The sequence below is a fragment of the Gorilla gorilla genome, chromosome 1 (genome assembly GCF_029281585.2).
Source record: "Gorilla gorilla gorilla isolate KB3781 chromosome 1, NHGRI_mGorGor1-v2.1_pri, whole genome shotgun sequence".
Lineage (NCBI taxonomy): Eukaryota > Metazoa > Chordata > Mammalia > Primates > Hominidae > Gorilla > Gorilla gorilla.
The window spans coordinates 228,227,302-228,240,583 of record NC_073224.2 but is presented as its reverse complement, the minus strand read 5'-3'; the positions used below and the strand labels follow the sequence as shown (position 1 = coordinate 228,240,583).

The 13,282-nt window shown below is 39.5% G+C and overlaps 1 protein-coding gene across 6 annotated transcripts in view; it reads left to right on the top strand.

The window, feature by feature from the left end:
• The window catches only part of VPS13D (vacuolar protein sorting 13 homolog D), a 281,804-nt gene that overhangs the window by 126,969 nt on the left and 141,553 nt on the right, over positions 1 to 13,282 (top strand). For all 6 annotated transcript variants that reach the window (XM_031007143.3, XM_055384705.2, XM_031007141.3 and 3 more), the window contains 5 exons: positions 1,499 to 1,641; positions 5,423 to 5,553; positions 5,775 to 5,950; positions 11,188 to 11,311; positions 12,182 to 12,417. In XM_031007143.3, the coding sequence (XP_030863003.3) occupies positions 1,499 to 1,641; positions 5,423 to 5,553; positions 5,775 to 5,950; positions 11,188 to 11,311; positions 12,182 to 12,417 (810 nt within the window). The remainder of the gene's footprint in view (positions 1 to 1,498; positions 1,642 to 5,422; positions 5,554 to 5,774; positions 5,951 to 11,187; positions 11,312 to 12,181; positions 12,418 to 13,282) is intronic.

Sequence of the window (13,282 nt, the reverse complement as noted above, 5' to 3'; positions counted from 1 at the left end):
AGAAATTCATCCCTTTTACCTTCGAAGTAAAATGTGCCATTTTATGGTCTCAGAGCACTCATTGCGTGTTTAAAAGCAGGGACAAAAAACAACTGTGAGGATTAGATGACATGTTCTTTAAATGTATGGTAGGAGCATTAATTCACTTTTGTTCTTGGTTTTGACATTTTGCTTTTTACAAGAGTCTTTTAATAGAGCTCTAATCAAAGATAAATGGGTGTATCCAATAATGCTAAAATGCCATACCGTGTTATCGGTAGAATCGTGCTGACAGCTTAACAGAAAGTCTTCTGGAGTACCACACTTCAGTGGGTACTGATGTGTTTATAAGGGAAGGTTGGAGTGTAGATTACCGTTTGAGGCATGGAAAGAGGATTGATGAGAGTTCTGGATATTGTAGGGGATGCAGCCAGCCTCTTGGCATGTGCAGCCAGCCCAGTCTCATTCTTTTCCTGAAATGATATGGACAGTTTTAGATTTAGGACTTGACATGTGTCACACAGTGTGTTTTATCTGTGAATTCCACAGTTCCCAAAGCATTTCACATAGACCATCTCATTGGATTCTTCCCACCATCCCAATGGTTTAGGCAGGGCAGGAAATATTGTTATATTTTAAGATGAGGAAACAGGCTCAGAGAGATTGCTACCTGCCCAAGTTTACATCGCTTGTTAGTGGTAGAGCTGGAACACACATTCAGGAATTATGTTGCCGAAATCCATGACAGGACACTGGCCCACTAAACAGTGCTTTGCTATTGTAATAGTATCAGTCTGGCTGGGTACAGTGGCTCATGCCTGTAATCCCAGCACTTTGGGAGACCGAGGCATATCCCAAGGTCAGGGGTTTGAGACCAGCCTGACCAACGTGGTGAAACCCCGTCTCTACTAAAAATACAAAAATTAGGCGCTCGCCTGTAGTTCCAGCTACTTGGGAGGCTGAGGCAGGAGAATCACTTGAACCTGGGAGGCAGAGGTTGCAGTGATCCTAGACTGTACCATTGCACTCCAGCCTGGGCGACAGAGCAAGATTCCACCTCAAAAAAAAAAAAAAAAAAAAGTATCAGCCCTTAGAAGTAATGCATCATACCTGTATCTTCTGTACATATGCTTCTTGTGCTTTTTAAAATGAACCCTTGAAACGGCAGAGTCAGGAAAGGATTAGTTTGACTTGAATCCTTTATTTTTAGGGGAATATTAGAAATTGCACCATTTTCCTCATGTGTTATATTCATAGAATCCTAATGTTTTCTCCTAAAGCATTTAGTTGTAGATGTCAGTAAATTTCACACACTGTTGTACTGTGGCTGCCTCTAAGATACAGCTTTAACCACTGATGAATTTTCTCACTGTGCTAGGGAATCACATGAGAGTGAGGAAGAGAGTCAGTGGTAGAGATGGAACTTGGGTGATAACTGTATTAGTGTTTCCCAATTAGAACAGGCAGATAAGACTTTCTTGTGGATGAATATCTACATCTTTGCTTTTCTGCCCCACAGCTGCACGATGAGAATCGGAAGGGGGATTCATCCAGAAGGCATGCCGGGCTGGTGTCAGGGCTTCTCCCTGGATGGTGGTAGTGGTGTCCGAGCTTTGAAAGTCATCCAGCAAGGAAACCGCCCAGGGCTGATCTATAACATTGGTGGGTTACATTTGGGGCAGCGGGACAATCAGAACCATTGGCCGATGACCTCAGGCTTGGAGGAATGAGCTGGCCATGCATTTTGGCCTGACTACAAGTACTGATTTTCTTATTTGGCATTGGGTCAGGTATCTGTTCTCTGAATGCTACAGTGATATCAACACAGATCTATTCTCCTGGGGATCTGAGGAGCCACCTAAACACTGCCCTTTTGAGGTCTGTGGCTCTGTTTAATTTCAGACTCACCTGTGTCAGGAAAGTATCAGTTTGGCTTGAATCCTTGTTTTTCAGGGGAATAATAGGAACACTTAGCATGCCTTTCATCCTCCAAGTATTCCCACGCATTCATTAAAATTTGCAAGCCCTAAGAGGGTAAGAAGCATTGTTCTCCTTGAAACTGAAGGAGAGAGGTTAAGTGACCTGCCTAGATGCAAAGGGGAAGTCTGGGTCAGAAGTAGGATCAGGATTGGGGGATACAAATAAAATGCACTTGGTGGTTGTAGTAATTAAAGCAATCTCCAAACTCACTTTGCTTATGGAGATGGGAAGGGTGGAAAGGGGAGGGGAGGATACTGTACCCATATGCCTCATAGCCACTTGAGAACGCTCAAAAGATTCTCTAAAGGGTTAAGATAATTTGATTGAAATGTGAATCAGGGTGAAAACTGTAGCAGCGCATCCTTTCAGTATATAATTTCCCAGCCTCTCAAAGCAATGTTCAGTTTTGAACATTGGAACACCATCTACGACTGCATGGTCCTGTAGAACTTTCTGTGATGATGCAAATGTTCTATTTTGCACTGTCTAGTAGTAGCCACTAGCCACATGTGGCTGCTGAGCCCTGGAGAGCACATTAGTGAGAAGTAAGGCAAGTATGGCTGAGGAATTGAATTTTTCTTTTTATTTAATTTTAATGAATTTAGCTTTAAATAGCCACATATGGCTACTGGCACCGTATTGGACAGTATGCACATAGTGTCATAGTTCCTTCCTAGAGCAAGGAAAAACTGATGTGATATCATTTACATATTTATCCTGAGTCCCATGGAGAATCAAAGATATGTTTAGATGTCTGAGGATTTATTAATAAAAGAATCTTCCAAGTATAGTTTCCTTTTTGGATTTTTAATCACAGGTTTGTATTCATTCTCCCTTGACATGTGAACTGTCTTCTTAAAGTTGACATTAAGATTTTTAAAAGAAATAAACTTGATTTGATCTTGCAGCACAAGATACTTATCTTAACTTTTTCTCACTTTTGTTTGCTCCACCCTTTGAATAGGCAAAGGCTGCTTCATGCTGAGTTTGGCTTTCTGCTGGAGTATTTTGCCCTTGATGTATTTTGCAAAGCAAGCTACCACAGGTTGACTGGAAGCTGTAGTTGGGACAAATTGGGATGGGAGGAGCTTGTTCCTTTTAAAGCAGCTAGCACTAAGAACCACAGAATTCTTGCAGAGGCCAGTTGAGCAAACTGATCAGACATATGCAGTGATTACCCATATAAGTTGTTATGCTAGGAGCATTCACTAAAGCTCATGGCATATGTTTTGAGGGCTAAGACTGTGATTTAAGTTTTGTTGATCCACCTAGGGAAGGGATAGAGGGAGTGGGCTAAGATAGGACTTTATAATTCTTGAAGGTCATGAACTTTTGCCGTATATTCCCACAAGGGAATTTGTGGAATCTCCTGCTTGAATATTTTGAAGAATAGGATAGATAACCAACTCCCTATCAGGAAAGTTTAAAGCATAGTCCAAACTGAAAAGCCAGGGACAGGCTTGCCAGGTAGCCTCACACGGATCTCCAAAAAGAACGATTTTGTGCCTGTTGATCTTATCAACTTATTGATTTATCAGGAGTTTCCCAGGGCAATATAAGATGTGAAGGGGGAAAGAAGCCCACCTTTTCCCAAAGATTGAGTGTCTGTATTGTTCAGAGTACCCTAGACTCTTTTTATAATATTAAATTAGATACATCTTTTGTAGTTAGACTTTCTATTAGATATCACGTAACTATGATAATGTTGATTTCTGACAGTGAAAGCTTCTCTGCATGTCACAGAAAGAAGTGATAGGGTATAGTTCCATATCCCAATATTACACAGCATTTCTTAGATACAGAGTTTTAGAGAGATTTTTGTTTGTGACTTTTCTCAGTCTTTCAGGTATTTTCAAGGCTTGTGTTAAAGGAACATCAGCATTTTCAAGCCAGTTTAAGTGAATTACGGCATTAACAGATTGGAATATTTATAATTGGGATTGTGTTGAGAAATCTATGACAGCCGGTTGTCAAATGCTAAGGTGGAGTTTTCTATTTTAATGGTTCTCTTGATACTTGATGACTGCTGAATGGAGTGGAGTCCTTGTATATGTCGCATCACAATACAAGCAAGCCTGATGAGGGTGCTGCTCCGGAGGCTGACTGCCTGGACTTGAATCCCAGCTATGGCACATACTAGCTGCGTGACATAGAGTCAGTTACTTAGCTTTCCATGCCTTCGTTTCCTCATCTATAAAATGGAAATAATTAAAATATCTAACTTAGAAGATTGTTATGAGGATTCAATGTAAAGCCTTTGGGGGAGGACCTAGCATGTATTAAGAGATCAGTTATTATTATTATTGTTGTTGTTGTTGTTGTTATTTTTATTATTTCTATGATAAATATTTTTATCAATGGGTGACCAGAGCTCAGCCCAGTACCTTGAATGTCATTGCTGTATTTATTGTCTGAATGAATGAGTGAATAAATTCATCCCACTGAATTTTTTATTTTTAAAAATTGTTATCAGAGTTTTTAAGATAATGCAGTGCTTTTCTATATTTGGAACCGGCTGTCTTGAGATTTCCTTTGGACTGTTTTCTTATTTTTTCCTAATACATAGTAGGTGCTGAAAACAGTAATTTTATAAATGAATAAATTCTTTTATTTATTTTTTGAGACAGAGTCTCACACTGTCACCCAGACTAGAATGTAATGGTGCGATCTTGGCTCATTGCAACCTCTGCCTCCCAAGTTCAAGCAATTCTCTTTCTTGCCTCAGCCTCCCAAGTAGCTGAGACTACAGGTGCGTGCCACCATGCCCAGCTAATTTTTGTATTTTTAGTAGAGATGGGGTTTCACCATGTTGGCCAGGCTGGTCTCGAACTCCTGACCTCAAATGATCCACCCATCTCGGCCTCCCAAAGTGCTGGGATTACAGGCATGAGCCACCACACCCGGCCATGAATAAGTTCTGTAGTACTTAGCATTATGTTTGAGCTGGATTCTTGGGCACTGGGCTAAAATAGAATACTAGAGAAGAGTCAGTGAAGTTTAGAACATTACAGAATCCAAGTAAGTAATCTGAAATTTCCACTATATCTGTAAAAGTGGCAGGTTCTCTAGAAGGAAATTTTGTGTCCCAGGTGTAAGCAAAAAAGTATCATGTGAAACTGTTGTAAGTATTCAGCTTCATAAATGGAAACCTAACATATATGTGACTGGACACCTGTGTATTTTAGTTGCTGTTAAATGGTGCACACTGTGTGAAGAAACTAGGAATTAAGGGGATGTTGATCTTGCCTCTGAACCTTTTTAAGGCCTAAATGGGAATAAGGAGTAATAATACTTTGAGTACAATTGCTGTTTTCATTACATTCCTAGAAGGTTCAATATCCTCTGGGTGATACAGTTATTTTCTCAGAGAAACTAAGTAACTGTGAAGGTTATTTGTTTTTGTCAGACCAAGAGTTTTCTCTCTTCATGGTTAATTCATAAAAGTGGTTCTTGTTATTTGTAGGTATTGATGTCAAGAAAGGCCGAGGTCGATACATTGATACCTGCATGGTCATCTTTGCCCCCCGTTACCTGTTAGATAATAAATCATCTCACAAGCTTGCGTTTGCACAGAGGGAATTTGCCAGGGGACAGGTGAGCAGTTTGCTTTTGAAGGATGAGAGTGCCTATTTAATAGCACGAGTTTTAATGTCATCTTCTGTGAAGACTGTACGTTCTGTGATGCAAATAACTGCTCTGTGCCTTTGGTACCCAGATAGCTCCTGTTAGAGGGTAAGGCTCAGAGTAGGTACTCAGTAACACTTATTGTCATGAATCGACTTGTTGACTAAAGCCTGTGATCCTATGTGTTTTAGGGAACAGCCAATCCCGAAGGTTACATTTCCACCCTTCCTGGTTCCAGTGTGGTGTTCCACTGGCCTCGGAATGACTATGATCAGCTATTGTGTGTCAGACTGATGGATGTTCCCAATTGTATTTGGTCTGGAGGCTTTGAAGTCAACAAGAATAATTCCTTCCATATCAACATGAGGTAAGTTTGAGACTCTAAATATAGACAAAAAAGTAGCCCCTGTTTGAGATGCAGTACTGTAATAACAAGCCTTGTGTAAAATGGGCACAAATATTTCTGGCTCAGACAGAGGTCTTAGAACTTGCAAAGTCCAGGGAAGTGTGAGGGGATAATTTGATGGAATAAACTAAAGGAGGTGTTGCCTGTTTTGACCATGGTGTGTAATTGCTGTTGTCTAATCCAAAGAGTAACACTGAGCTTATATTTTGATTACCTGCAACTTTGAAAGGTCTGTCTGCATTTAGATGGTAACGCTCATTATAAATATTTTTGTATATTCTGACATATTTATACAAAACCTTCTTTCATTTGATGCTGTTCTAGTAAATCATATGGCTTTCTACACCTAATGTGGTAACACTCAGTTCTTGTTAAGAAAAATTAACCAGGCCGGGCGCAGTGGCTCATGCCTGTAATCCCAGCACTTTGGGAGGCCGAGGCAGGCGGATCACGAGGTCAAGAGATTGAGACCATCCTGGCCAACATGATGAAACCCCGTCTCTACTAAAAATACAAAAATTAGCTGGGCGTGGTGGTGTGTGGCTGTAGTCACAGCTACTCAGGAGGCTGAGGCAGGAGAATCGCCTGAATCCGGGAGGTGGAGGTTACGGTGAGCTGAGATCACGCCACTGCACTCCAGTCTGGCGACAGAGTAAGACTCCATCTCAAAAAAAAAAAAAAAAAAAAAAAAATCAGCCTTAATTAGCCCAGGATGATTTAAACTTTCTTCTTGCTTTCATCAAATACTTTAAAAAAATTATTTAAAAATATTTTAAATTGTGGTAAAACAGATATAAAATTTACTATCTTAACCATTTTTAAGTATACAGTTAACTGGTGTAAGTACATTTACATTATTATGGAAATAATGCCCCAAACTCTTTTCATCTTGCAAAACTGAAACTCTGTACCTGTTAAACTTAACTCCTCATTCCCATTCCCCTCAGTCCCTGGCCACCATGTTCTACTTGGTGTCTATAAATTTGACTACTCTGGGTACCTCATGTAAGTTTAATCATACGGTATTTATCTTTTTGTGACTGGCTTATTTCACTTAGCATAATATTGTCAATGTCCATATTAATATTTTTGTTTATTCACCTATTAACAGACACTTGGGTTGCTTCCACCTTTGGCTATCGTGAACTGCTGCGAACATAGGTTCACATATAGGTTCAAGACCCTGCTTTCAGTTATTTTGGGTATAGATCCAGATGTGGAATTGTTGGATCACATGATCATTCTGGTTTTAATTTTTTGAGGAACCACCATAGGTTTCCGCAGTCATTGCACCATTTTACTTTCCTGACACCAGTGCACAGGATTCCACTTTCTCCACAACCTCACCAACACTTGTTTTCTTTGTTTTTGACACAAGCCTTAAGTGATAGTCCCGCCTGTGTATAATGGGTATGAGGTGGTATCGCACTGTGGTTTAGATTCTTATTTCCTTAATGATTAGTGATGTTGAGCATCTTTTCATGTGCTTTTTGGCCATTTGTATATCTTCATTGGAAAAAATATCTATTTAATTCCTTTGCCAGTTTTTGAATTAGGTTGTTTTTGAATTGTAGGAATTCCTGTTCTAAGCGTTTTATAGTTTTAGCTCTTACTTCTAGGTCTTTGATTCGTTTTGGGTTAATGTTTGTGTATGGCATAAGGTGAGGGTCCGGCTTCATTTTTTGATATGTGGATATTTGGTTTTCTCAGCACTGTTTATTGAAAAGACTCTCCTTTCCCATTAAATGATCTTGGTACTGTTGTTGAAAATCATTTGACCCTACAGGTGGAAGTTTATTTCTGGGCTCTCTAATCTATTCCGTTGGTCTATATGTCTTTATGCCAGTACCACCCTGTTTTGATTATAGTTGCTTTGTATTAAATTTTGGAATAAGGAAATGTGAGACCTCCAACTTTGTTGTTCTTTTTCAAGGTTGTTTTCTCTATTCAGAGTTCCTTAGATCCATATGAATTTCAAGATGGATTTTTCTGTTTCTGCAAAAAATGCTATTGGGATGTTGATAGGGATTGCATTAAGTCCATAGGGTTTTGTAGTATTGACATCTTAAAAATTATGTTTTCCAGTCCCTGAACATGGGAAGTCTTTTCAGTTGTGTCTTTAATTTCGTTCATCAGGCCGGGCATGGTGGCTCACGCCTGTAATCCCAGCACTTTAGGAGGCCTAGGTGGGCAGATCATGAGGTCAGGAGTTCCAGACCAGTCTGACCAACATGGTGAAACCCCATGTCTACTGAAAATACAAAAATTAGCCAGGCATGGTGGTGTGCACCTGTAATCCCAGCTACTCAGGAGGCTGAGGCAGGAGAATCACTTGAACCCAGGAGGCGGAGGTTGCAGTGACCCGAGATCGTGCCGTTGCACTCCAGCCTGGGTGACAGAGTGAGACTCTGTCTCAAAAAAAAAAAAAAAAATTCTTTCATCAAATGCTTTTGAAGTTAAAGAATCTGAAATCAGTGCTATTTCAACATGTTTAGAAGCAAAATTTAATCTTTTATACCTTATGGTCAGCTCTCTATTGAGAACACTATTACAAAGGAACAGAAATATGATAATTTAACAATAGATGTTCCAAAATAGTTCTTAAAATAGTGGTTTTGTTTTTGTTTTTGTTGGAAATAGAGTCTTGCTCTATTGCCCAGGCTTGAGTGCAGTGGTGCAATCATAGTTCACTGTGACTTTGAACACCTAGGCTCAAGTGAGCCTCCTGCCTACTGAGTAGCTAGGACTACAGGCATGCACCACCATGCCTGGCTAATTAAAAAAAAAAAAAAATAGAAAAAAGTAGAGACAAGGTCTCACTATGTTGCCCAGGCTGGTCTGGAACTTCTGGTCTCAAGTGATCCTCCTGCCCTGGCCTCCCAAAGTGCTAGGATTATAGGTGTGAGCCACCATACCTGGCCCCAAAATAGTATTTATATTTGACTTTTAAATGTATTATCTAATTCAATAGTGAGCCCTTCTTAATTATACTTTGCCCTGGTCTTTTTTAGTGTGAATTGGATCTGGATATAGTGGGTTTTAGGCTATGTTTTTAGGAGCTGTTGGGTTTTAAGGAGGTGACTCTAGTGCCCAAGGGAGCCTACTGGGTAGGGCTCTAGCACTCTCATCCCTACCTCAACCAGCACTTTTGTCTGTTAGCATAATGTGTTCCCCGTAAGATTTTATTTGGGTGAAGGAGTGGGGAGGGAAAAGGGATTCTATAGCGAAACCCACCATTGTTTTGTATATTCCCTGGGTAGAGGCAGCCGCTATCTGTTGTGTGAGAATTGGAAGCCAGTTTGGAGGAGGAGGAAGATGATTTGTGTAATTTTTGTTAATCCTTTTAAAATGGTTTTACCGGGCAGTCCTAAACTACTGCGAACAGACCTATGCCATCTATTTCATTTACTTTCCTCACCTTTTCATTTGGAAACAGTTTAAACTATAGGAAAGTTACAAAAGTAGTAAATGAGTATCCCTATATCTTTTACCTAGATTTACCAGTTTTCAGCATCTTGCTACGTGTTGCTTCTCTCTTCACATACATGAACACACATTTTCCTTTCTGAACTATTTGAAAGTAAATTAAAGTCATCATGATACTTAAGCCATAAAAACTTCACTTATCACCCAAAAATAGGGACATTTTTCTAATTAAATATAATACTATTATCACATACTGATGAAATTTAACCTTGATATGTTTTCTAATAAATAGTTTTCATAGACTGAATGAATGACTAGAATGTCCTTCATAGCAACTCCCTTCCCATTGATCTAGGATCCAGTCAAGGATCATTTATTTTACTTGCCACGTGTATTCTCTTGTCTTCTTTAATCTAGAGTAGTCCCGCTTTGCCCATTTTGTCTTTAGTGACATTGACATTTTTGAAGACTCCAAGCAAGTTTCTTGTAGAATGTCCTATTTTCTGCATTTGGGCAGTGATTTCCTGTCTGTAGATTTGGGTCAAATATTTTCGATGGCTGTACTACCTATGTGATGCTGTGTGTTTCCCACCGTGTCACATCAGGATGCCTGTGATGTCTGTTGGTCTCATTATTGGTGGTGATAAGTTGTTCATCACCTGGTTAAGGTGGTATCCAGCAGGCCTCTTTTTTGTGAAGTTTCCTTTGTTCTTTGTAAATAAGAATAATCCCATTGTGGGAATAATTTAAGACTAAGTGAATATTCTGTTTCCCAAAAACCTTTCATTCAATGGTTTAATGGTTCTTGAATCACTTATTACATTGGTGGTTGCAATGAAATTTATTTATTTATTTATTTATTTATTTATTTATTTATTTATTTATTTATTTATTTTTGGAAACGGAGTCTCGCTCAGTCGCCCAGGCTGGAGTGCAGTGGCGCGATCTCGGCTCCCTGGAGTGCAGTGGCGCGATCTCGGAGCTTCTCGGGAAGCTCCGCCTCCCAGATTCACACCATTCTCCTGCTTCAGCCTCCTGAGTAGCTGGGACTACAGCTGCCTGCCACTAAGCCTGGCTAATATTTTTGTATTTTTAGTAGAGACGCAGTTTCACTGTGTTAGCCAGGATGGTCTCGATCTCCTGACCACGTGATCCACCCATCTCGGCCTCCCGAAGTGCTGGGATTACAGGCGTGAGCCACCACACCCGGCCGCAATGCAGATTTTTAAAAAATTAAGTATTTTATTTTTATTTTTAATTGAGATGAGGTCTCACCACGTTGCCCAGGCTGGTCTCGAACTCCTGGGCTAAAGTGATCCTCCCACCTTGGCCTCCCAAAGTGCTGGGATTATAGGTGTGAGCCACCATGCCCAGCCAGAAATGCTGATTTTTAATTCTCCAATTTCCTCTACATTTATTCACTGATATTTTTCCGTTAAGGTAAACTTTCCATTCCCTTCAGCGATTTTTCTGTATATATACACACACACGTAATACATACACGTACATTACATCCATCCATCCTCTTCTTTACAGCAGAATATCAGCGTATAAATGTTGAGGAAATGGGAGAATTAGAAAATCACCATTTTGTAATCATATTACCAATTTCTACTTTTTTCAGATGATGGAGGAACACACAGTGGGCTGTAAGTTCAGTGGTATTGACTGAGGCCCAAACAGTGTTGTGATTGTCAGAAATATGAGAAGTAAGTGGATGGCATCTTGTCTCCTACATTTTATGTAGCCTCTTTTGTTTCCTTGTCCTGCAGGGATACCTTGGGAAAATGCTTCTTCCTACGAGTGGAAATTACTCTCCGAGGAGCTACGTATAGGATCTCATTTAGTGACACAGATCAGTTACCTCCTCCTTTCCGAATTGACAACTTTTCTAAGGTATCAAGTGGAGCTGAGAGCCAGTTTGACTGTTTCATGTGTGGGAGGGTGGAGTGCGTACTGCCCTTGACACAATGATACAATACATTTTCAACTTGGGTTTAAAGGAAACTATATGGATAGGTTCTTTATATCTGGACAAGCCTAGAAATCCTTACCATTAAGAGGTGTTTTCTGCTGGTTATTTTGATTGCTGGGCAGCCTTGTCCAGGCAGAAGTAATCTTTTAGCTCCCAGATTTATTTATTTTGGCTAGAGTGGTTGGTTGACACTGTGCCTTCTGTAGACATCCTGTTCAAACAGAGGAAGACATCGGCTTGTCAGTGACAACGGGAATGGGCAACTCTGCTGTTGCTTAGTTACAGTGAGCATTTTAATAAATTTTTCAAGAAAGTCAATATGGAAATCATTAGATTTTATTTTAATTATGCTTTCAAATAATAATAGGTCTTATATGTGATGATCTGTAGCCAAATTCCAAAATACTTATTTTTTTCTGTATTCAAAATATATCATAGGGGATTTGGGCTAGAAAGATGCCATTGGAAGGATGGAATTGCTCCCCTTAGATATTTGACTTGGCAAAGCGTTTAAAGCCTTTCATTCAGTAGGATATATGTATTATATATGTGTGTGTGTGTCTGTGTGTGTGTGTGTGTAGCACATGTCTTTTAATTGGTGAGTTTTTTTGGAATGTGTGAGATGATTAGAAACATTCGAAAGGTGAGATGATGAATTTCACTGGGGCTTATTCCCTGTGTAAGATTCATTTAGGAAGGATTTGGAACTTAAACCTACAAAGCACTGACTCACTTTTCAGTAACCCCACTCTGAATGAAAGTCCTCTTTGTCCTCTCTGCCATCACTCTAGGTCCCGGTTGTCTTTACTCAGCATGGTGTAGCTGAACCCAGGCTCCGGACTGAAGTGAAGCCCATGACTTCATTGGATTATGCCTGGGACGAACCCACCTTGCCACCTTTTATCACTCTGACTGTTAAAGGGGCAGGGTCCTCCGAGATCAACTGCAACATGAATGATTTCCAGGATAATCGGCAGCTTTATTATGAAAATTTCATTTACATTGCTGCTACATATACATTCTCTGGGTAATTCTTGATTAAATTACTGTTCTTATAAAGCAGAAGGTTCTAATTATTAACAGGTTTTAAATGTTAAGCAGTTTCTTAGGAGACCAAAGTACAAAGGAAGATTCTTTCATTCTTTACCAAACCCTGGGCTGAGTGTCTATCTTAAGAGGTCATGTAATTTAAACTCTTGACTTTTGGCTAGATTAAAATTTATCCAAAGAGTCAAGACCCTTCTTGTGTTAAAGATCTCTCCCAAGAATTCATTCTAGTATTTAAATTTTCTTTTTGCTATTTATTAGTCTGTTTTGCCTGTTTCCTCTTTTGAAACTGACTAATCTTCATCATAATTATTCAAGTCATCATTCTCACTCTCCTCCCACCATCCCATTGAGAATACTGGTTAAGCAGACACCTAAGGGTCTGTCTTAATATTCACCTAAAGCCAAATATAGTAGCTTAATTTCACAGAAATTCCATTGCCTTAGAATTATAATCTTCACTGTTGTTTGACTAGTTGTATTTAGAAAAGTCAGATGAAGAATATTGAGCTTATTTTAATTCTGTTAGATTGCCACGCAGAGATTCAAAACACTGGGCTTTCAGAAAGTAGTCATTCTACCAACATATAAATATAGCTTATTGTTTCTGTGCTGAAATAACAGGGCCAATTTTAAAGTGTATCTGTGAAGAAATGGAAAACAGCTTAATCTTTAACATTACAAATATAAATCACCTGATGAATAGGGCGTTTAAAGTCACATTCCTTTCCAAAATGTTCGGAACATTTTTGCATATGAATAAGATTTTTATACATGCCTGGGGCCCAGAAAATAATCTCTGGGTTTTTGCATTATCTCTCTCATCTGCTTAGAGTCCAGATTTC